The sequence below is a fragment of the Phoca vitulina genome, unplaced genomic scaffold (assembly GCF_004348235.1).
Source record: "Phoca vitulina isolate PV1807 unplaced genomic scaffold, GSC_HSeal_1.0 scaffold29, whole genome shotgun sequence".
Classification (NCBI taxonomy): Eukaryota; Metazoa; Chordata; class Mammalia; order Carnivora; family Phocidae; genus Phoca; species Phoca vitulina.
The window spans coordinates 25,166,335-25,189,024 of record NW_022589732.1 but is presented as its reverse complement, the minus strand read 5'-3'; the positions used below and the strand labels follow the sequence as shown (position 1 = coordinate 25,189,024).

General features: G+C 44.6%; 1 protein-coding gene across 1 annotated transcript in view; it reads left to right on the top strand.

Moving 5' to 3' along the window:
* LOC116644217 (annexin A8) overlaps positions 1–1,181 on the top strand; it is a 16,739-nt gene extending 15,558 nt beyond the window's left edge. Inside the window, exon 12 of the mRNA XM_032423567.1 lies at positions 1,122–1,181. Coding sequence (XP_032279458.1) covers positions 1,122–1,181 — 60 coding nt within the window. The remainder of the gene's footprint in view (positions 1–1,121) is intronic.
* The last annotated feature ends 21,509 nt before the right edge of the window (positions 1,182–22,690 follow it).

Here is a 22,690-nt window from a genome sequence, read left to right as displayed (position 1 = left end):
AAAGAAAGAAAGAAAGAAAGAAAGAAAGAAAGAAAGAAAGAAAGAAAGAAAGAAAGAAAGAAAGAAAGAAAAAGAAGGAAGGAAGGAATGGAATTTAAAATGTGGTTAAAAATCTACCAGGAGATTTCAGGCCCAAATGATTGTACAGGCAAATTTGACTACAAGCTAAGGACCAGGTGATTCCCAGGAGGCGTAACTGCTACAGCGCGTAGGACAGTGGAACTAGCCCAGCGCTTTCACTTACCGAGTGGCCTTAATGAACAGTGTCCTCTTGCTCCCATTCTCCCTCAGCACATAAAAAAGGAGTTGGGTGATATGCCCTCCTCTGTTTCCCCTGGCTCTGTGTGTAGATCCCGGACCAGCCAGACCTACCAGGACCTGCCTAATAGCTAAGGGGGCCTGGTAGACCACGGAAACGGGGTTCAGCCCTTGGCCATGTGGGGTCAATCCTACTGGGAGCCAGACACCACCTGACCCCTTCGTGAGCCAGCTGCCGTGCAGGCAAGCCCACACTTCTCCTGCTATTTATGCCTCACCACATCTCAGCAAGGCTCGGATCAGCATGAACGTCATTTGATAGACGAGAAGGAGTCTCAGGGTGGTGACAGGACTCGTCCCAGTCACAGGGTTAGTGTGTGACAGAGCTGTGGTCCAGGTTCTGCGTGGACCCAAAGCCCAGGCTCTCCCCACCACACCCCCTGCCTCCAGGTGTGGCACTGGGCACCCTGCTTTCTGCCTCGGTTCCCTGATCTGCAGCAGTAGGTGCTGAGTAAATGATGGGTCATGACGAATAAACGAATGGTTGGGCACTTTGGGGTCCTGAATGGAATATGGGGAAGAGCCCTGGGGCAGCCAATCAAAATGCCTTCCTTGCTCCAGAGCAAAGCTGTGTCTGCGATTCATTTCCTACATTAAGCTCCCCTGTAGTTAGTAAGAGAATCAAAAGGAGATACAAAGAAGTATCCTGAGATGGCAAACAAGAAGACAGGTGACACAGTGTGGGCCTGCGTCATAGGAACCGCACAGAGATGTGCCAGGCCTCTCTCCAAGGAGCATGACTCCTAGTAATAACCGCAGCTGACAAATACCCCTTGTGACTCCCCTGTCCCTCCTGTCTTCAGGGAGACACCAGTGGTGACTACAAGAACGCCCTGCTGAACCTGGTGGGCAGCGACTTCTGAAGGCTCAGGATAGAGCAAAGGCCAAGAAGCTGGAGCCACCGGGCCCTGCCTGCTCAACCTTGGCCATGGACTGGGGGGGTGGGGGGACCAAACTTGCCTTTCAGTCTTCTATCTCCCAGCTCCCGGTACTTTCAAGTCAGTTCCAGGTGTGAGCACAGGGCCAATCTTAGCATAATCTGGCCTGACAAACACCTCGGCTCGAAGGGGTTGTTTCTTCCTCCCGACCCAGGCGTTCTCCCGAGCTCAACTGGTCACAGAGCTGCCTGGGCCCAGCTTACACAGATACCCACCCCATCTATTAAATCAGGTCTGCAGAGAAGAGACCAGAGAATAAGGAATTTTAATAAGCATCTCAGCTGATGAGCCTCCTGAAAGGCCGCCAGTGAGGCTAGGAGAGCCCATATGTTTCAGAGCACACACATGTGAGCAGCTGAGAGAGAAACACATGCATTTGGGCCCACTGGGATGCCACTAACATTCGTTCATCTAAACACGTTAGGTTACAGGTAGAATGAACATTCTCTCCCTGTCTAACAGAGAAAGTTGCAAATCAATGTCCCGACCCAAGGGCACTGTGCTCTAAGGGGCCCAGGCTTATCCAGTCCTTGCTCAGAGGAGCTGTTCTTTCCTTTCCTGACACAAGCGTGGAGTATCTCTTATTCCGACCCGATGCCAAGACACGGAGGCGCCTCTGCTGTGCTTTTCAGAATAATAAAGATTGTACATTCGAATCTAAGTGCCTTTGGATTTTTAGCAGTGACCAGAGTAGGACCAATTTAATTTGTCAGTGTTCATAAAAGAAATGTGATTATAAAAAGCTTTGGGGGGGGGAATGAATCCAACCTAAGCACACAGGTGGGCATTTCCCCATGGGGACACGTTGAGCAGACTGTGCCCGCTGTCGCCCTGGGGACAACTCGAGTAAATGAGGATCCTACCTATCACCTAAATCCTGATCTCTCAGAGGTGGGGGGTGGGGAGCTTTAAAAGTCTTGTGCCCCTATTCCAACCTGTGGCTTTCCTCGCTTCCATGGCATCCACCCAGGGGGGTCCAGGGATGGGGAATCCCAGCCTCCCTGGACAGCCCCGTCTTCTTCCAACAGGAATGATCAGCAGAAATCTTCCTTTAACTGAGTCAAACCCGGCCCCATACAGCCCTCTGCTCTCGACTCCCCATCTAGGGCCACAATGCCTATACCTTCCTATCCTCCCTGCCTATCTGAAGACGACCCACAGATTCCACTAAGACATCTTCTATCAAAGCTAAACATCCCTAGTCCCTTCAACTGTCCCTCCTGGAGCCTGGTCTGGGGCCATATCCTCTGAACATGTTCTAGTTTGCAAACTCCCTCTTAAAGTATGACCCCCAGGAGCCAGGGATATCCAAGAGATGGAACAGCAGGGCCTTTGCGCTCACGCAGGTGAGAGGTAGACCCAGCTCTGCCCTGTGCTGGCTGTGTGACTCTGACCTAATCGCGTCCTCTCTTCCTCTGAGCTCAGTTCCCTCACCTTTAAATGCAGGAATGCAGCCCTCCTTACTTGCTGCATTTCAAACCCCCCTAAAGCTGGTATAAAACCATCCTTTTACAATGGTCATGGGTTCTGCAGGTCAGGAATTCAGCCAGGGGCCGGGCCAGATAACTCAGCTCTTCTCCAGCAAGTCTGGGGACTCAATGGGGAAGACTCAAAGGTTTGGCGGAATTCTACGGCAGGATCCGGAAATCATCTGGAGGCTTCTTTCACTCACTGGGCTGGAAGGCTAGGCTCAGCTGGAACTGTCCCCTAGAGCTCCTACGTGCAGCCTCTCTGGTATGCAGAGGGTAGTGGGGCTCCTTACGTGGCAGGTGAGTGCTGCATTGCCTTCTGGGATGCACCTCAAGAGTCACACAGATCACGATCACCATGCCCTATCTGTCAAAGACATCACAGGCCAGCCCAGCTTCAAGGGAAGGAGACACAGTCCCCCGCTGTCCATGAGAAGAAGGTCAAAGAATTAGGGGCCATTGTCTTAAATCATCAACAAGTAGTTTAAGTAACAGAACAACGGGTGCAGCACCCCCAAGCCCGAGAATGCAGCTGTGGGTGGGGCCGAAGCAGGGTCCCAGAGGCCCTGGCAGCATCCTTAGGGCTACCTGTGTGGTCCCAGGCCAGGCTCTCAGGTGGTCCTGATTCTTTAATTTTTTTTTTTAATTCAAGTCCTGCTCTGAACTTTCTTTCAGTGCTGAGTCGTTGAGTCCCCTTCTGCCTTTAGAAAAGACTTAGAGGATTTCTCTGCCCTGCAATCCCTTTGGAATGACTGTTCTCTGGGCACAGGATTGTCTTGAGGCTCACCCCAAAACTAGCCTGATGTGGCCACACAGGAGCCTCAAGAAAAATTGCAGCCAAGGAGACAGTTCGGGAAACTCTGTTGTGTCCAACTATGTGCCCGGCAGGGGAATCTGTTTTAGCGGAAGCATGCAGTTCATCCATCATTCCGGAAGGAGAGAATGGAGCTCCTTCTGGCCCCATAGGGCAGAAGCAGGTCTCCTGAGATTAGAGGGATGCTCTCTCCCCCTGGGGTCACAGCTAGAGCAGCATGGGTGGTCGTGTGGCATCCCCGTGAGGTAGCTCCTGTCTAGCTGAGGGCGTTCACCAGCTGGGTGTTACCAGTTGGCTCTCATGGAGGCTGGGGGAGGGGTGCTGGCTGGCAAAGGGACTTAGCCAGGACACTGAACGTGTCCTCGGCACCTCCAAATCATTTTTGCTAGAATAACCTTATGGGCTTCTCTGATAAAACAGACAGGGTCCTAAGGTACTTTTACAATTGCTCTAGGATTTTTTTCTTTTTTTCTTTTTCTTTTTCTTTTTAATGCATCTGTGTCCTTAAAGATAATTTGGGGTCTGCTCAGTTTGATTTCAGCAAAAGAGAAAAATGAGAAGCTAGGAGCTCCCTGCTTGTGGCCTTGCCATAGGTCTATAATGAAAACTGTGGTTTCCAAACTCTCTACCAGAGATACTCATTTATACTCATAAACTCCCCCTCTATCCTCAAATCCAAGGCGCCTCATCCTCGGACGCTAGACCTGCTCTCTCTCTTAGCAATGCCGGCTGGTAAGGGAGGAGGACCTGATCCAGTACACTGAGTTCAGGGTTTGTCCTACGGCATGATTGAAGACATAATTTTCATTCAGTGCAGGATTCAGGGAGCTATCCAGTGGCTTTTCATAAATTCCTTTTCTGCTTAAACTATCCAGAGTGGATGCTCTTGTGAGCAACTCAAAAGTCTATTACAAAGAATCCATGCCCTTACAACATCAGAGGATAATGACTTACTTGTGGGTCTCCCTCAAAAAAAGCCGGGAGCCCAGGAGAGCGGGAACCTGGTTTTATTCATTCCTGAACATTCAGTGCCTATCGTATAGCAGGTGCATGATGAGTATTTTTGAATGAACAAAACCAAACGAGATGACAGGCTTTGGGGATGGAAGACCATTTGCCAGGGCACTTGAGCCCATCCTTCATCATCTCTGATTCTGAGCAGACGCTGGCCTCTTGGACTCTTGGAGGAGGGAAGCCTACTCAGCCAGCCTTAATGAAAATAGTCCTGAAAAGATCTAAGGGGGGCAGGCAGCTTCTCTCCACTCCTACTTGGCACAGGCCCTATTTCAGATTAAACGCTGCGTGACGAACAAGCCCAGCAGGATCCGTCCCTGCCTAAGCCCCTTTGGAAGTGCACACCACCCCCTCCCCCAACAACCACCAGTCCAGTGGGGAGTGCAGACAAGACCAGAACCAGACCCGTGTCCACCAGCATCGCTTCGTGCTGCCAGAGGGCAAGGACTAGCATATGGGGCTTGGCTTCTTTCAGGTTTATCCTTGAGCAGGGGAAGGGTCACCTTGCTGAGGATCAAATACTTGGGCAAAATCAGGATCATCTCAGCAAAGGGGTAAAGGGGGGAACAGATTTGTCCTTAACACCCATCCTACACTTCTGTTACCACGGCCACGCATTGCACCTGCTGCCAGGTCGGGGCTAACCAGGGAAGGCTTTGTAAGGAAGGTAATGTTTGAGCAGAGTCTTGAAGGATGACTCGGTACTTATCAGGTAGACTAGACAGGGGAGAACAATTCAGGCCGAGGGAGGAATACAAACACAGCAGGGTATCTGGTCTCCATCAGATTACAGGAATGGTATGTTCGGGCCTCCTGAGGTGGGAGAGTCAAAAGATAAAGGTGCTGTCAGGAGACAAGTCAGGGCAAACTTAAACTATCAGACTGAGAAGCTCAAAGTATTTCCAGGGACAATGGGAGCTTTTAAGGAATCAGGCAGGGGAGCATCTGGGAGGGGTCTGGGGAAGATTCCTGGCAACACCACAGAAGAGGAGTTTGCCTGCATGAGTCTGGAGGTAGGGAGCCCAGCGCTGAGGCTGGTCCAACAACCTTCCAGCCTAGTCCTCTGTGGTCCTGAGGCAATTTCCCTAGGAGGACGCTGGCCTTGGCTACTTCTTGTCCTGGTTTGGGGCGGTCTTTTACATAGTTTTGATGTAACCCTGAGCCACCCTACTTTTGACCCCGTAGTGAGGAGCAAGGCTGACTACCACAGCTCCCACTTTAGCACGTTCATCGCTGAACTAGCTCAGTGGGCCCTGGGCCTGTGTGTGAGGGTCCAGGGACTTTCATGGCCCTATGTAGGTGTCCAAGTTCCCCCATGGGTTTGGCCCAAAGTTGCCTAATGCCCCAGTGGCCTGTGACCACCTTGTTCCTCTCCTTCCTGGCCGTTGGGCTGTGATCTAGTACCATTCTGGGGCCACCCTCTGGGAGGGAACACACTGGCTGGCCCTTCCACATCACGGGTGAAGGCACTGCTCTGGCCACCCCCCCGCCTCCCCCATGTGACCATACATGACTTAGAAAGCCCCCCGCTGCCGCTGGAGAGCCAATACCTCTTGCTGCAGGGACCCAGCACCGCATCCAGGCTGCCCGCAGCACCAAGCTGGCCGAGAAACCAGCTCACACGGTGCCCTCTTGTGGCTGCAAGGCTGACTGTCAGCCTAGGGCCTGATAACCGCGGCCCAGCAAAGAAGGCTTCAGGGGCCCTGGAGGAGGAACCCTGGCCCTCCTCACCGCTGGGTGGGGCATGTCTATGCTTTCTTGTACACCAGCTCTGGAGTGCTGCGTGCACTCAGCTTGCTCCAATTAGGTTGCAAACACACTTACCTGGGGGTTCCTGGGTGGCTCAGTCGGTTAAGTGTCTGCCTTCGGCTCAGGTCCTGATCTCAGGGTCCTGGGATCAAGTCCTACGTCGGGTTCCCTGCTCAGCAGGGAGCCTGCTTCTCCCTCTGCCTCTGTCCCTCCTCCCGCTTGTGCTCCCTCTCAAATAAATAAATAAAATCTTAAAACACACACACACACACTTACCTGTACTGACACTCAGTGAGTCATTGCTACACCCCTTTGACCCATTTTGTTCCCTGGGGAGTGACCTGCCTAAGGCCACCTGACTGGACACTACCAAGCTACACCCTGAGCTCCAACGCCTAAATGCTGTTCCCACTGACTCTCCTACACGTTTTCCTCTAATTCGTTATTTTTTTAATATTAAATGTAACATCCACATCTGGTTAAAAAAAATTCAGAAGTAGATCGAAGACATACATTTAAAAGCTTATAGAATAAAACAGAATATCTTAACCACCTTAGGACTGGAAAACATTTCTTCGATAAGACACAGAAAGCAGAAACTCCAATGTAAATCATTGATAAATTAGACCTTATCAAAATTTTAAATTTCACCAGTAAGAAAATTAATAGACAAGTCAATGACTAGAGGAAGGATTCACAAAATATACCAAATAAGGGATTTAATGCCAGAGTATTTAAGAATTCCTACAAGTCTTGGTCAAAGAGTATAAACTCCCAATTACAAAATGAGTAAGTTCTGGGGATCTCATGTACAGCATAATGATTATAATTAATAATACTGTATTATATACTTGCAAAGTTGCTAAGATAGTGGATCTTAATGTTCTCATCACAAGAAAGAACTGGTAATTATGTGATGTGTTAGCTAATCCTACGGTGGTCATCATTTTGCAATATTTAAGAGTATCAAGTCAACACGTTGTTCACCTTGAACTTACACAGTGTTATATGCCAGTTACATCTCAAAGCTGAGGAAGAAGATTTTTTACAACTCAAAAATAAAAAGCCCAGTTAAAAAATGGACAAAAGACTTGAGCAAACACTTCCACAAAGAAATATATACAAATGGCCATATGCACATGAAAACGGCATGCTTATTAAAAATTTCAAATAGAGGGGGGCGCCTGGGTGGCTCAGTCCGTTAAGTGTCTGCCTTCAGCTCGGGTCGTGATCTCGGGGTCCTGGGATCGAGCCACATATCAGGCTCTCTGCTCAGCAACGAGTCTGCTTCTCCCTCCCCCTCTGTGACCTTTCTCGCTCTCAGTCTTTCTCAAATAAATAAATAAAATCTTTTAAAAAATTCAAATAGGCCCATCTATTTTGCTGTGAGAAAGTAAATGATGTAAAAGCTTTAGAAAAAAAGTTCAGCCAGGGCACCTGGGTGGCTCAGTCAGACACTTGATTTCGCTCAGATCGTGATCTCAGGGTTGTGGGATTGAGCCCCCACCACGCCCCACCGTCAGCTCTGCACTCAGCGTGGAGCCTGCTTGCAATTCTCTCTCTCCCTCTGCCCCTCTTCCTGCTTGTGCTCTCCCTCTATCTCTCTCTAAAATAAATAAATAAAATCTTTAAAAAAAAAAGTTTAGTCATTTCTCATAAATTTAAACATATGCCTTACTGTATGATCCAGCAATTCCATTCTTAGGTTTTTGTCCAAAAGAAGTGAAAACTCTTCTCTTACAAAAAGATTTACATGGCTATGTTCCTAGAAGCTTTATTCATAAAAGACAAAATGAGAAACAATCCAAACATCTATCAATAGGAAAATGAATAAATAAATTGTAGTGTATCCATGCAAGGAAATGTTAGCGGGCAGTTAAAAAGGAAATTAGCTATTGATGCCCATTACAACACAGAAGAATCTCAGCTACTTGTTCCTGAACAAAAAAAGCCAAACATAAAGGAGCATAAGTGCATGATTCCATTTATATGAAAACTAATCTATAGTGAGAGAAATCAGACTAGTACTTGCCCTGAGATTTGGGGGTGGGTTGAAGGGGCAGAGATAAACTGGAAAGGACACAGAGGAACTTTCTGGGATATTAGAAATATTTTAAATCTTATAAAGGTAGGGGATCCAGGCAGGCGTGAATTTGCCAAAACATATCAAATTGTAAAACCTAAGAATTGTGCATTTCACTGTATGTAAATTACCCATCAATAGAAATAATACAGATAAAGCTGTTATGAACATTTGTGTGCAGATTTTTGTGTGAACTTACATTAATGTCTCTGATAAATGCCCAGGAATGTGGTTGCTGAGTGACACAGTAAATACAAGTCTTTGCTCAATGGACATTTAGGGTGTTTTTGGTCTCTTGTTATTGGAAATAATACTACAATAAACATTCTTGTAAGAACGTCATCTTAACAATATCGAGTCTTCAAATCCGTGAATACAGGTTATCTTTCTATTTATTTAGGTCTTCTTTAATTTATTTTAATAGTGTCATGTGGTTTTTAATATATTAAGTTTTGTATTTCTTTTATGAAATTTACTCCTAAGCATTTTTTGATGCTGTTAAAAATGGAATCGTAGGGTGCCTGGGTGGTTCAGTCGGTTAAGCGGCTGCCTTCGGCTCAGGTCATGATCCCAGGGTCCTGGGATCGAGTCCCACATCGGGCTCCCTGCTCTGCGGGGAGCCTGCTTCTCCCTCTCCCTCTGCCTGCTTCTCTGCCTACTTATGTTCTCTCTCTATCTCTCTGTCAAATAAATAAAATCTTTATAAAAAAAAATTTTTTTAAATAAAAATTAAAAAATTAAAAAAATGGAATCGTATTCTTAATTTTATATCTGGATTGTTTGTTGCTAGCGATACAAATACAATTACATTTTTTATATTGATTTTGTATCTTCAAACTTGCTAAACTCATTTATCAGTTCTAATAGTTATTTTGTGAATTCCTTAGATCATATCATTTGTGAATATAGCTTTACTTCTTCCTCTACAATCTGGATGTAAATTATTTCTTTTTATTTATTCACTTATTTATTTACTTATTTACATATTTACATAATTGCCCTGTCTTGGACCCCTAGCCCCATGTTGAACGGAACTGGTGAGAGTAGATTTCCTTGCCTTCTTCCTGGTCTTAGAAGTGATTGCCTGGTCTTAGAAGGAAAGCATTCAGCCTTTCTCCATTAAGTTGGATATGGTTTTTCATACATACCCTTTTTCAGGTTTCAGAAGCTCCCCTCTATTTCTAGTTTGTTGAGTGTTTTTATCATAAAAGGGTATTGGACTCTGTCAAGTACTTTTCTGCATCTATGGAGATTATGTGGTTTTGTCCTTTAACAGTAATTTCAATGTCTGGGCTTCCCCTGTGGCAGTTCCTAATGACTACTATTTTTTCCTGTGAATAGGCCATTTGTTACTGTTTCCTTGCATCTCTCATAATTTTTTTCTTGAAAATTGACATTTTAAATAGTATAATGTGACAACTCTGGACAACAAACCTCTTTCAGGGTTCGTCTTGTTGTTATTGCTGCTGACACATTTTCTGTTTGTTTGTTCAGTGATTTTGCTGGACCAATTATCTAAATTCTATATTCTTTGTCACTTGTGGTTACTGATTCTTTTCTTGGTTAGTTTAGTGGTCACCTAATGATTGGACAGAGACTTCCTTTAGTACCTGAACCACTAAGTCCCCCGACTTTTGCTATGAAAGTGTGTGTGTGTGTGTGTGTGTGTTGAGGTTTGTCTTCAACATGCCAGCAAGCAACTTACAACTCTGTCTCGTCTTTACTTCCTGCTTGCTCAGAGCCTCAAGGTCAGTCAGAGGTTAAGCCCTATATAGGTCTTTCTTGGGCATGTGTACGCCCCAGCACATGCATGTGGCCTCCTAAAATTCCAGGAATATGCCAGAGCTTTTCCAAGTCCCTATGAATATTTCATTCACCTGTTTTTCATTTTAAGTGTTTTGATCAGCCTCTTGTTAGCCCCGACTGGTATTGCTACCCTAGGCTGCTGATTGTTTTTGACAAATGCCCTCAGGATAGGACTGTTTGCACAGAGCAAGCACTGAGCCATGTCAAATAAAGATAATCCCTAAGAAGGGAGCTTTTCCAGGGAACTGTCAGATCAAATAGTGATAATTCTCTGGGAATGGGGTTTTTTGGAAAGCTCCAAACCCATTCTGTCCTCTCCAGTGATTGCCAGGCTGCTGGTTTTCCCTACCATGGCTGTGAGAATTTTGGTTTGCAAATGCACCATGAACCATGAACCTTAAAAGGAGGATGGGAGTAAGGCAAGTTAAAACACCACAAAGCTTGACAGTTCTTACAACAACTCATTTATTTTTCTTGAATCAATTATACTCAGATAGTCGAAAGCCTTTGGTTAATTTCCAGAGCTCTGAAGAAGTTGATTTTGACAATTTTCATCAGTGTTCTCCTTGCTTTTATGAAGATGTATATTTTCAGAGGTCATTATTCTGCCATTTTGGAATGGCTTTTCTTGGTCTGAGTTTTCGTGTGATCTTTCGATTTGGGTTTTTGGTGGTGTTTTTTTTTTAGCCTGGATTTTGGAGGGATGGATTTTCACTACACAGCCTTGGAATTTTTTTCTTTGACGTCAAACATTCATTTATTAGTATCTTTTCCAGTGTTGACCACTCTGAATCAATTTTCCTTTCAGCCAATAAATTCAAGTCTACTTTTGTTTCGGGAAAGTTGTTTTGAATTTTGACCCTAATATTTGTTTTTCTATTCCATAGTTCAGGTTTCCCTAACCAAGGAACAGAATGTCCTCCTCTCTTTTGAATGGCTTCTGCCTTCTCCTACTGAAGATTACCTGTATACCACTTGCCGTTCAAAACAAGGCCTCTCTGTGGAGACTTCTCTGTACCCAACACAAAATTTAGAGACCCATCTGTGCTTCCACACCAATGATATTTATAATAGTAATCATTGTTATAAGGTAAGCATCTAATGTTCCAAAATCTGGTGTCATTTAATGACCACAACTACCTGATGAGATCAGTATTATCTTCATTTTACATTTGAAGATACAGTGGCTCAGAGCATTTGATAACTAGTCCACTGCCACCCAGCAGTTAAGTGTCAGGAGCAGGATGTGTATTGGGGAACATCCAATCCAAAGTCCACGCGCTTCAACAGGATGGCATAGTTATACTTCCACCTGTCTCGACCAGGGCACCCACCATTGATCTGGGAACCCTTGGCAGCTCATCATCCCTGCTACACTGTGAACAGGTTGAGGGCCAGTCCTATTTATCTTATTTAACGGGGCCCCTCTCAGAGCTTAGAAGGATTCAGTGCAAAGATAGCAAACAATGTGACCCCCATGCCACTACTCACCCTCTGGCAAGCGTGGAAGGCTTTGCTAAATGAACATGGCATTCCTCCCCTCTGTGCTCAGTTAGGTCAGAATCCTTCTAGACCCAGTTTTTAGAGCAGCCACTACCAATCTATTGGAGCTGACATGCAGGTTGAAAGATACCCCTTATCTAAATAGTTCATTAAATGAGGAGGCTGAACCGGAGGCGGGGGGAAACGTAGCAGGACTACTGAAGCTCTCATAAAATGAGGAGGCTGAGCGCATGGAACAGATGTAGTCCGTCAGAAATTTCCAGGAAAAAAAATCCTCAATAGTCCTAGAACTGGGGAGGTGAGTATGAATCTCAGAAACATCCTGAAACTTCTGGTTATGGCCTGATGCCAAGTCATGGAGCCCTTAGCCAATAGCACATTTGCACTTTTGTATGAGTGTAACTGACTAAACCTCTTTGGGGTCTGCTTTCTGTGTTGTTAAAACCCTCATGTCTGATTTTCTAACAGTCTCTGCTTTAACATTTGGTGCCAGTAAGTAATCCACACGGCCTCACGCAAATGGCTGTCTGGTGGGTGGGTTTTGAAAATACCCAGGACCTCCGAGACTATGTGGGATTAAGATAATGAAATGCCTCTAATCACTGACAGCCTGGGATTGTCCTGAGTGTCCCAGTCCCAGGGAGCAAGGAGAGCCTGGCCCCTCGAGCTCTGATTCCAATACCTGAGGCTCCTGTGAGGATGAGGAGAGCAGCCCAGGCCCTGACAGAAGTCCACCCTGCAGACCTCAGGGAGCCTTCAGCTGGGAAAGATGGATGGCTGGGGGCTGTGGAAGGCAGTGAGGAATAAGAAATGATGCAACCCTTAACACTAATTGGATTCTGGGTTTCCGTAGAGTGTGCTATCACTGCTTACAAATGTGGCCCAGCCACTGAATTGAGTTATCGACTAAGCAGATTCCTGAGTCACAGATCATCCTGTCCTCTGCAACGTGATTAAAGACTGAAGGACTGCTCAGGAAGATCACAGCCGTGGGCTTGGAGGAATGTCTTTTTCTGCTAAAGCATGAGAAAAAAAGAGGCCAACAAATAGAATCCTAGGTCTGGCCGTGTTTCTCACTAACCCCAAAAGCAGGTGTGTGTGTGTGTGCACACGCGCGCGCGTGCGCGGCCGTGCATATGTGCGCATGTGTGTGCATGCACACGTGTGCATGCAGGATCATATAATCAGGGGGGTAAGGGAAAGTTGATTCCCTCTATACCTTCCCCACCTCCAGGTGTATAAAGAGTGTACTTTGAGTATAAGTAAGTAGGAAGGAGCACATCTCCACACCTCAGCATTCATGCAATTAGCAAAGTGCAGCAGAGTGCCCACAATGGGCAAGGCCCTGAACTCAGACATCATGTCCCAAACAAGGGGATGAAAGGAAGGGAAGCAACCACTCATGGAGGCCTTGCCACGTGCCAGGCATGTGTAGTTTCCCAGTGTGTTGTGAGTATGCGGGGTCCGTGCCACACACATCACTCACTCCCACATTCCATGAAATTACATCCTTAGGGGTGCATTCCTTTGTGCCCCTATAAGTTTGCCAGGAGGGAAAACAACCACAATAATGGAAAGAGCACTGGGGGACTCCTTGGGAGACGACCCCAGGTCAGCTGTGTGACCTTAGGCAAATCACTCACCCCCTCTGTACCTGTTTCCTCCTTCCTAGAATAAGGAGTGGTGTTCATAAGTTCTCCTTTACAATCTGACTTCTCCTCAGTCATGTCTCACTCCTGAGCCCACTGGAGTAGAGCCAGGAAAAGTCCAGGGAGTGGGGAGGGGGACAGGACACTGGACTCTGAGTTATTCCTTTGAAGGCTGAGGCTGGAGGCCGGCATGAGGCCCTTAACCTTCTCCACTGGGGCCACACACCCTACTGCCATAGTTTCTGCCCCAGCTCAGACCCTGGTCCCAACGGGTAGACCTAATGAGGAGGGCAAAGCAAAGAAGGACAGCCCATTAGCCCTGCTATGACCAGCAGGTGGCCTTAGGTAAGTAACTTCACTTCTCTGAGCCTCTGCTTCCTCTTCCTCACTCCTCCACAGAGACCACTGTTCATTGCCTTTTCCTTTTCCTTTTTTTTAAGATTTACTTATTTTGAAAGAGATAGTGCGCATGTGTGTGCCTGAGGTTGGGGGCGGGGGGGGGGCGCGGGGAAGGGGCAGAGGGAGAGAATCTCAAACAGACTCCCCACTGAGCATGGAGCCCAACACAGGGCGATCCCTTGACCCCAAGATCATGACCTGAGCCAAAATCAAGATGCTCACCCGACTGAGCCACCCAGGTGCCCCTCATTTCCTTTTCTAAAGTCTAACCTAACCTTACCATCATTATTTACTCTCCATCTCTTGGTTTTTCTCTTCAGGGAAGTTACTACATTTTGTACTTGTCTGTGTGTTAGAGGAAGGGATGTCTGTCCCCACCTGGAATATGAGCCTCATAAGAGAGGCACTTTGCCTGTCATTCATGTTTAATGTCCAACGCCCACCCCAAAGAAGCTCATCGTGTGTTTCCAATACTTGCAATAATATAACAGCAATAACAACCGTACTAGTTTTGCCCTCTCCCATCCTGACCCCCATACCTAGATGTCACTTTCAGAAGAGAAATAATTCCTGGCTTGGACCCACCCATGCTGGCAGGGGCACCAGGCGATAGTGACCCTGTGACTCTGGACTCTGGCCTGTGGCTCTTGTACCAGCCTGGCCTTTCTCCTGGGCCGCGTGCTGGCAGCCTGGGTATATTCCCAGACAGGGCCCTGTGTTCTTGGGCACAGCCCTCCCAGACCAACCCTTCCAAACCCCCACCAGGCCAGCCTGAGAAACAAACACAGGCAGAAGCTTCCAGGCCCACCTCTGCTGCCCTGCTGGGTCTCAGGAAGACTTTCCAACAGTTCCTGCTTTTTTCAAGCACCTTGGTGGGAGGCTGGGGAGGTTCCAGCTGGCTCTCTTTTCCCTTCACCCAAGGACTAGCTCAGTCTCCCTCACTCCCATCAGCATGTGTCAGGCCAACCTGGAGGCTTAAGGCTTTAGTAATTCAGGAGTTGCAACAGGAGAGATAAATGGAATGTCTCCACTCCCAGAAAAGGGGTGTGACCCTCATTCTCTATAACTCAGCACCTTATCTTCTCTCTCCACTTCCCTTTGCCAGTAAGACAAAGGCACTTCTAGTGCAAGTACCCCTCATTCCTTCTGCACGGTGGGTTGGGTTTCCTCACAGCCTCAAAGTCAGAGTGAGCAGAGTATTACAGGAATCCCCCCCTTTAAGTGCACACAACCACCCATATTTGAGAAAAAGAGTTAAATAAAGGGCAGCAACCAACTAACCAGAATCTCTTGGCCATTCTGATCCTAGAGGCTTTAGCAGTAAAAGGACCTTAGAGCATTCGAGGATCAGAGTGGGCAATAACTTGACTAAAGTCACACAGCCAGAAGGTAACAGAGCCAGGATGTCACCTGCCGGTCCCCCAGAAGCCTTTCCTGCTGTACCTACTTACCAGCCAGTTGCTGCGGGTTCTGCGGGATCAGTCCAGCTGAAGGTGCGTTCAGCAAACTGATCACTGTGGCGTAATGCCCTGCTTCTGGTGTAGCAAGCACCTCAGCAAACCCGGCCCCCACCATCCTCCTGAGAACACCACAGGGCTGTTTCATTCACGATCAACCCAAAATGCAGGGCCTTTTGGCTTTTCCAGGGCCTGTAAAAATGTTTGAGGCATGGGAAACTACTGGGAGCTCTGAAGTACTTAAATGAAACGGCGAAAAATATCTTATTAATGAAATGTCTTACAATATGTGGCATTATGTTAACTCGTGAACTTGTTTTATAGTAGTTATATATGTTATATATAATTTCTGTCATTATATATAAACTGCATTTAATGATGTTGGATGTGGTGGTTTTATGGGGTGGGTAGGGCTTCCCAAAGACAGTGTGTATGGCCAATGACTTTCTTGCAATGGCCTTAACCCACTCCCTTGCTCTCAGCTCAGCCACCAGGAAGCTGTCCTCTCCAAAGGGGGACATACCTCCTTTCCCGGGACATTCCTTGATACCAAAAGTGGCTAAGTCAGACCCGTTTCAGAAGCCAGTGAAAAAAGCCTGTGGTCACCCCACAGGGCTGAACTGCACCCTCCCAGCCCCCAGCTTCGAACCAGGGTGCAGGCATGTAGATAACGAGAGCCCTTTTTGAGCTGCTCTGTGCCAGGCCCTGAACCCGACTCCTCACACATGCCGTCTCGCTCATCTTCCTGCAACACCATGCGCTGCCCAGGAGGACGCTGGAGCTCAGTGTGATCACACACTCACCCAGGCCACACAGTGAGCAGTGCTAGCTCTTGACTCACCAGGTCTGCCCAGAGCCAAAGTCCAGGCTCTTCCTACTGTCTGTCTTTAAAAGGGTCTTGGAGCTTTCCATTCCTTTAATCCTTCGCCTCTTGTTTTTCTGAAGACATCACTGAAATTGAAGCTTATAAATTCAAAATGGAAGAAAAACTCATAAGGCAGAAGCAAAAGGAGAGGAGGGCCATTAATAAATGAGAGAGTCCAACAGAGTTCTGGAAGACAGAAGGTTCACAAAGTGAGGGGAGAAGGAATAGAGGAGGGTCTGCAGTGCCAACTGTATTACTGAGGATCCCAGGGGAGGTGGGAGAGGCTCTTTTCACACACTCAACAGGCCTGACAACAGCTGCAAACAGGCAGGGTTTCAACGCTTCACTGGAAGTGGTAAAATGTGGAGACTAGTAGACTTTGATAAGACATGCGAGTGCACTGTAATGTCCAGAGCAACCACTATGAAATCTGTACAAAGAGATATACTCTTAAACATGATAAATTAATCACGATGGAATCCTAAACAGTGTTCAAGTAACCCACGAGAAGACCCCTCAAAAAAGAGAAACAGAGGAATCCTAGGAAACAAACATAAAGCAAATAACAAGATGGCAGATTTAATCCCTAACATATCAGTAATTGCCCTAATGTAAATGGTCTGACTACAGCAAGCATGAAGAGAGATTGGCAGAGCAGACTTAAACAACATTCTATGCTGTTTACAAAAAGTCTCACTTCAAATTCAAGGACAGAGGTAGGTTGAATATAAAACAATGGAACAAGATACACAATGCATACATTAATTTTTAAAAATTAGGTGTGGCTCATTAATGTCTAATAAAGAAAAATTACTAGAAACAAAGAGGAACATTATAAAATGACAAAAGGATCCATTCAGGAGGAAGATATAACGATCCTTTATGTATACACACCAAACAACAAAGCCTCCAAAAACATGAAACAAAAACTGATGAAGCCGAAAGGAAAAGTACACAAACGCAAAATTATAGTTGAGGACTTCAGCATCTGTCTCAAAGAACTGCTACCCAGAAAATCAGCAAAGATACAGAAGATCTGAACACCACAATCAATCAACAGGATTTAATTGACGTATATAGAACAATCCATCCAACAATAGCAAAATACAATTTTTTCATGTGTCCCTGGACTGTTCACCAAGATAGACCATTTCCTGGGCCATAAAACAAACAACAACAAATTTAAAGGAGTTAAAATCTTAGAGTGTGTTCTCTAACCACAATGGAATCAAACGAGAAATCAAAAACTAAGACAACAGGAAAATCTTTAAGCACTTGGGGACTAGACAACACACTTCTAAATAATCCCATAGGTGAAAGAGGAAGTCTTTGAAGAAATTTTAAAAATACACAGAACTGAAAGGAAATTAAAATACAACTTATCAAGATACCAAAAGACATAGATTACAGCATATCTTAAACAGTACTGAGAGGGAAATATATAGCACTGAACACTTACATTAGAAATGAAGAAAGTTCGGGGCGCCTGGGTGGCTCAGTCGGTTAAGCGACTGCCTTCGCCTCAGGTCATGGTCCCGGGGTCCTGGGATCGAGCCCCGCATCGGGATCCCTGCTCGGCGGGGAGCCTGCTTCTCCCTCTCCCACTCCCCCCTGCTTGTGTTCCCTCTCTCGCTGTGTCTCTCTCTGTCAAATAAAGAAATAAAATCTTTAAAAAAAAAAAAAAAGAAATGAAGAAAGTTCTCAGCTCAACAATCGAAGTTCCTACCTCAAGAACATAGGAAAAGAAGATAAAATAAGCCCATAGCAAGCAGAAAGAAGGAAATAAAAATGAAACAGGAGATGCCAGTACAGACCCTATAGCCATTTAAAATATCAACAACTTGACACTCATAAATGTGAAGCTTAGAACAAATAGACCAATTCCTCAAAAATCAGAAACTATAAAAACTAAGCCAACTTGTAATAAACAATCTGAATAGCCTTATAACAATTAAACACATTTGATTAAAAATTAAAAAGCTCCAGTAAAATAAATCTCCAGCCCTAGAAGTTTTTCTCTGAGTGCTCTATCAAACATTTAAAGAAAAATTAATATTGATTTCACACAATATTTTCCAAGACATAGAAGAGGGAACACTTCCTAACTCATTTTATGAAGACTGTATTACTCAGATACAAACCAGACAAAGACAAAAAGAAAAAGAAACAGCACATTAATATCTCTTCTGAACTTACACCCCAAAATCCTAAACAAGACATCAGCAAATCCAATCCAACAATGTGTAAAAAGAATTAGACACCACAGCCGAGTAGGGTTTATTCCAGGTATGGGAAGGCAAGTTTAACATTTGAAAATCCACTGAGGATAACCACCACATCAGCAGGCCAAAGAAGAAAAATCATATGATCGTACAAACTGATGCAAAAAGACCATTTTAAAAAACCCACACACATTAATAATAAAAGCTCTAAGCAAGTTAGGAATACAGGGAAATAATTCAAATTGATAAAGTGCATCTACAAAAAGCTATAACTAACATCATATTTAATGGCCCAACAGAATATTTTCCTCTTAGGGCACCTGGGTGGCTCAGTTGGTTAAGCGACTGCTTTCGGCTCGGGTCATGATCCCGGAGTCCCGGGATCAAGTCCCACATCGGGCTCCCTGCTCAGCAGGGAGTCTGCTTCTCCCTCTGACCCAACCTCCTTTTAGGCTCTCTCTCTCTCTCTCAAATAAATAAATAAAATCTTTAAAAAAAAAAAAAGAATATTTTCCTCTTAGACTAAGAACAAAACAAAGATGTCCACTCTCAGAACTGTATTCAACACAGTACTAGAAATCTTATGACTGCAATAACTTAGGGAAGAAAAGAAACACAGATTGGAAGGGAGGAAATAAAACTGTTTCTATCTCAGATAACATGACTGTCTATGTAGAAAATCTCAAAGAACCTAAAAAACAAATAAAAACAAACAAACAAAAACCCTCCCAGAACTAATAAGAAATTTTGGCAAGATTATAGGATATAAGATCAACCCAAAATCAATCTCAAAACTCAACAATAAAAAAAAACTCAATTAAAAGTGACAAAAGATTTGGACAGAAGAGAAGGCATACAGATGGCAAATAAGCACATGAAAAGGTACTCAACTTCATTAGTCATTAGGGAAAAGCAAGTTAAAATCATGTGGTTTCAATGTCTAAAATTTAAAAATCTGATATTGCTGCTGGTAAGGATGTAGGGCAACTGGAGCTCTCCTATATTGTTAGTAGGAATGCAAAATGGTACAGTCATTCTGGAAAATGGTTTTCAGTTTCTTATAAAATTTAACATATACTTACCATATGACTCAGAAATTCCCCTCCTAGATATTCACCATGCAGAAATAAAACTTTCATTCATCTGTGTACAGATGATTAGAGAAGATGATTATGGTTGATCCATAATTGCCAAAAACTAGAAACCCTCCCCTCCAACATCCTTCCAGCAGGTACGTGGATAAGCTGTGCCACATCTGTACCTGCAATTCTACTCAGTTAAAAATGAATGAACAACCGATACATGAAACAACATGGATGAATCTCAAAGGCATTACGCCAAGTGAAAGAAGCCATCTCAAAAAGTTACATACTGTATGCTTTCATTTATATAACAATCTAAAAAAAGGCAAAACTATAGGGTCAGGGAATAGATCAGTTGTTGCTTGGGAGAGGTTCAGCAGACAAAGGGGCAGCACAAGGGAACTTCTGGGTGATGAAAGTGTTCCACGTCCCAATTGTGGTGCTTTAAAACTCATAGAACTGTAACTACCCCAAAAGTGAATTTTGTTGTCTGTAACTAAAATGAATTCTAAACCATGAGTGACTCTGGACTCCGGGAAACAAACTGAGGGTTACAGAAGGGAGGCGTGTTGGGGGATGGGGTGACCGAGTGATGGGTATTAAAGAGGGCACATGTTGGGATGAGCACTGGGTGTTATACGCAACTAATGCATCGTTGGACGCTGCAACAAAAACTTATGAGGTACTTATATGCTGGCTAACTGAACATAATAAAAAAAAATAAAAAATAAATAGAAAGTTAATCATATGCCTTCTGATGCAATGCAAAATTCATAGAACATCTATGAAGAAAAAAAGGTTAAATATACACCTGCCATATGCTGTAATCATTTCATTCCTAGGTATTTTCCCAAGAGAGATGAAACTGTATGTCCACATAACTGGAACAATTCAACATCCATCAAGAGCTTTCACCTTACATGGAATGCTCTCAATTTAAAAAATTAAAAATATTCATACAATGGAAAAGAATGTACATGCAACTACATGGATGAATAAATCTCAAAATAATCATGCTTAGTTAAAAAAACAAAAAGACCAGAAAAACAGGCATACATATAGTATGATTCCATTTATAAATGTCTATAAACTTCTAAAAAATCCCTGTTGATAGGGGTGGGGAAAGGGGGAAGAATAGATTATAACTGGACACAAGGACACTTTGGGGGGAAATGGATATATCTTCATTTTTTTTACTGTGGTGATGGTTTTATGGGTGTATATATATGCTAACATTCATCAAATTATACACTTTCAATATGTGCCATTTATTGTATATCAATTTTATACCCAATGAGCTGTTTAAATTTTAAAAAAAAAGAAAAGTAAATGTGTATTTAATGGGGGTTGAGATACGAAATTTCATTTAAAATGTGAAGTCTGGTAGGCAGAATAATGGCCCCAAGTTGGTGTCAGAGAACCAGAGATTTGGTGTTGATATTGGAGAATCAGAGAATTGATTGGTGTTGGAAAAGACAGCAGTGTCAGAAAGAATATCACAATGGCAAAGGGAAATTAAGGTAGCAGATAGAATTAGGTTGCCTAATGAACTGACTTTAAAATAGAAAGAGCATCCTGGATGGTCTAGGTGGATCCAATGTAATCCCAATGGTCCTTGAATGCGGAAGATGGAGGCAGAAGAGGAGCTGAGAGTGATACCATGTCAGAAGGACCACTCACTGCTGCTGGTGGTGGACATAGAGGGAGAAGTCCTCAAACCAAGGAAGCAGGCAGCCTCCAGAAGCTGGAAATGGCAAAAATCAGATTCTCCACTAGAACCTCCAGAAGGAACATAGTCCTGCGGACACCTTGACTTTAGCCCAGGGAGACCCACTTCGGACATCGGACCTCCAGAACTGTAAAATGTGTAATGTTGTAAGCCACTACGTTTGTAGTAATTTGTTACAGCAGCCGGAGGAAAATAATGCAGGGAGCAGAGTTGCTGATTCTCATTTCATCTTATACATGATGGGGTGTTCGCTATGCTGTGATTAACGCTGTAGTAGTCAGAAAGCTAATACAACTGGTTGAAGCTAATAATGAAGTGTTCAGGATCTTGTAGCCGTGAAGGTCAAGAGGTGAACTAGACTCCAGAAGAGATGGACCAGCAGTCTTTGTCATCATCAGAACTCATCTCTCTCCCAGTAGCTCCGTCTCTCACCACTGTTGACCTCTGGGTTGGTCTTCTCAGGCAGGATCTCTGTATGTCGTGGCCCAGAGGGACACTACCAGTGGGAATGTTCCATTTCCTTGCTGGAGGTAACCCCAGAGAAGAAGAAAGCAGTTTTAGTAGTGAAAGTAAGGGGGAGACGATTCTTTTCTTCTAATTTTTTAAATTCCCATATAACTAATGTACAGTGTAATATTATTTTCAGGTATACAAAATAGTGATTCAACAATTCTATACATTACTCAGCGCTCATCACAATGAGTGTCCTCTTAATCCTCATCACCTATTTCCCTCATCCCCCCACCCACCTCCCCTCTGGTAACCATCAGTTTGTTCTCTATAGTTAAGAGTCTGTCTTTTGGTTTGTCTCTTTTTTTTCTTTGTTTTGTTTTTTAAATTCCACATATGAGTGAAATCATATGGTGTTTGTCTTTCTCTGACTGGCTCATTTCACTTTACATTATACCCTCTGGATTCTTAACAGCCTGCACCGGGGAACATGCACAGGGTTCAGGCAGTTGCCATGGCTGGGGAGGTGGGGTGAACTTGATGGGCCAGCCGGGGACACGCTCGCACACACCCCACGCTCGCACGCACCCCTGGGAGAGAAGGGAAGAGTCCTTCCCAAAAGAAAGAGGGGTGGGAAGTATGGGACCAGGCCAAACCGCCTGCCATGGTCCATTACCCTGACTGAGGTTGACAAAAATGCAGAATCAAGGTATAGTTACACAGTGTAAAGTATAAAACTAAATAATGGAAGAAATAAAAATAATTGTGGGAAAACTATGAAAACTTGGCATAATGAAGGGAGGAAAGAAAGGCATATACATGGAGCAATTTCTCATTTTCCATTGTAGGGGATCCATAAGCTTTCTACAGACAGTAAGTCAAGAACTAAGAGTACATATACATGCTATTTAGAGTTATGGAGGTGCCCACCGGAAGTACTAAATATGGAATGTTTAAAAGAAGTTTGCTGCAGAGTGAGGGTGGAAACTGCTTTCCTTCATCATAAACATTTCTCTCCTGTTTGATTTGTCCCTATTTGTAGGCATCGCATCGATGACCAGACACTGTGATAGCAAAAGATTTTTAAATATGTGGACAAACGACCTAAGCTTTGAAAAGGATTTGATCAGAATCTAGTATGGT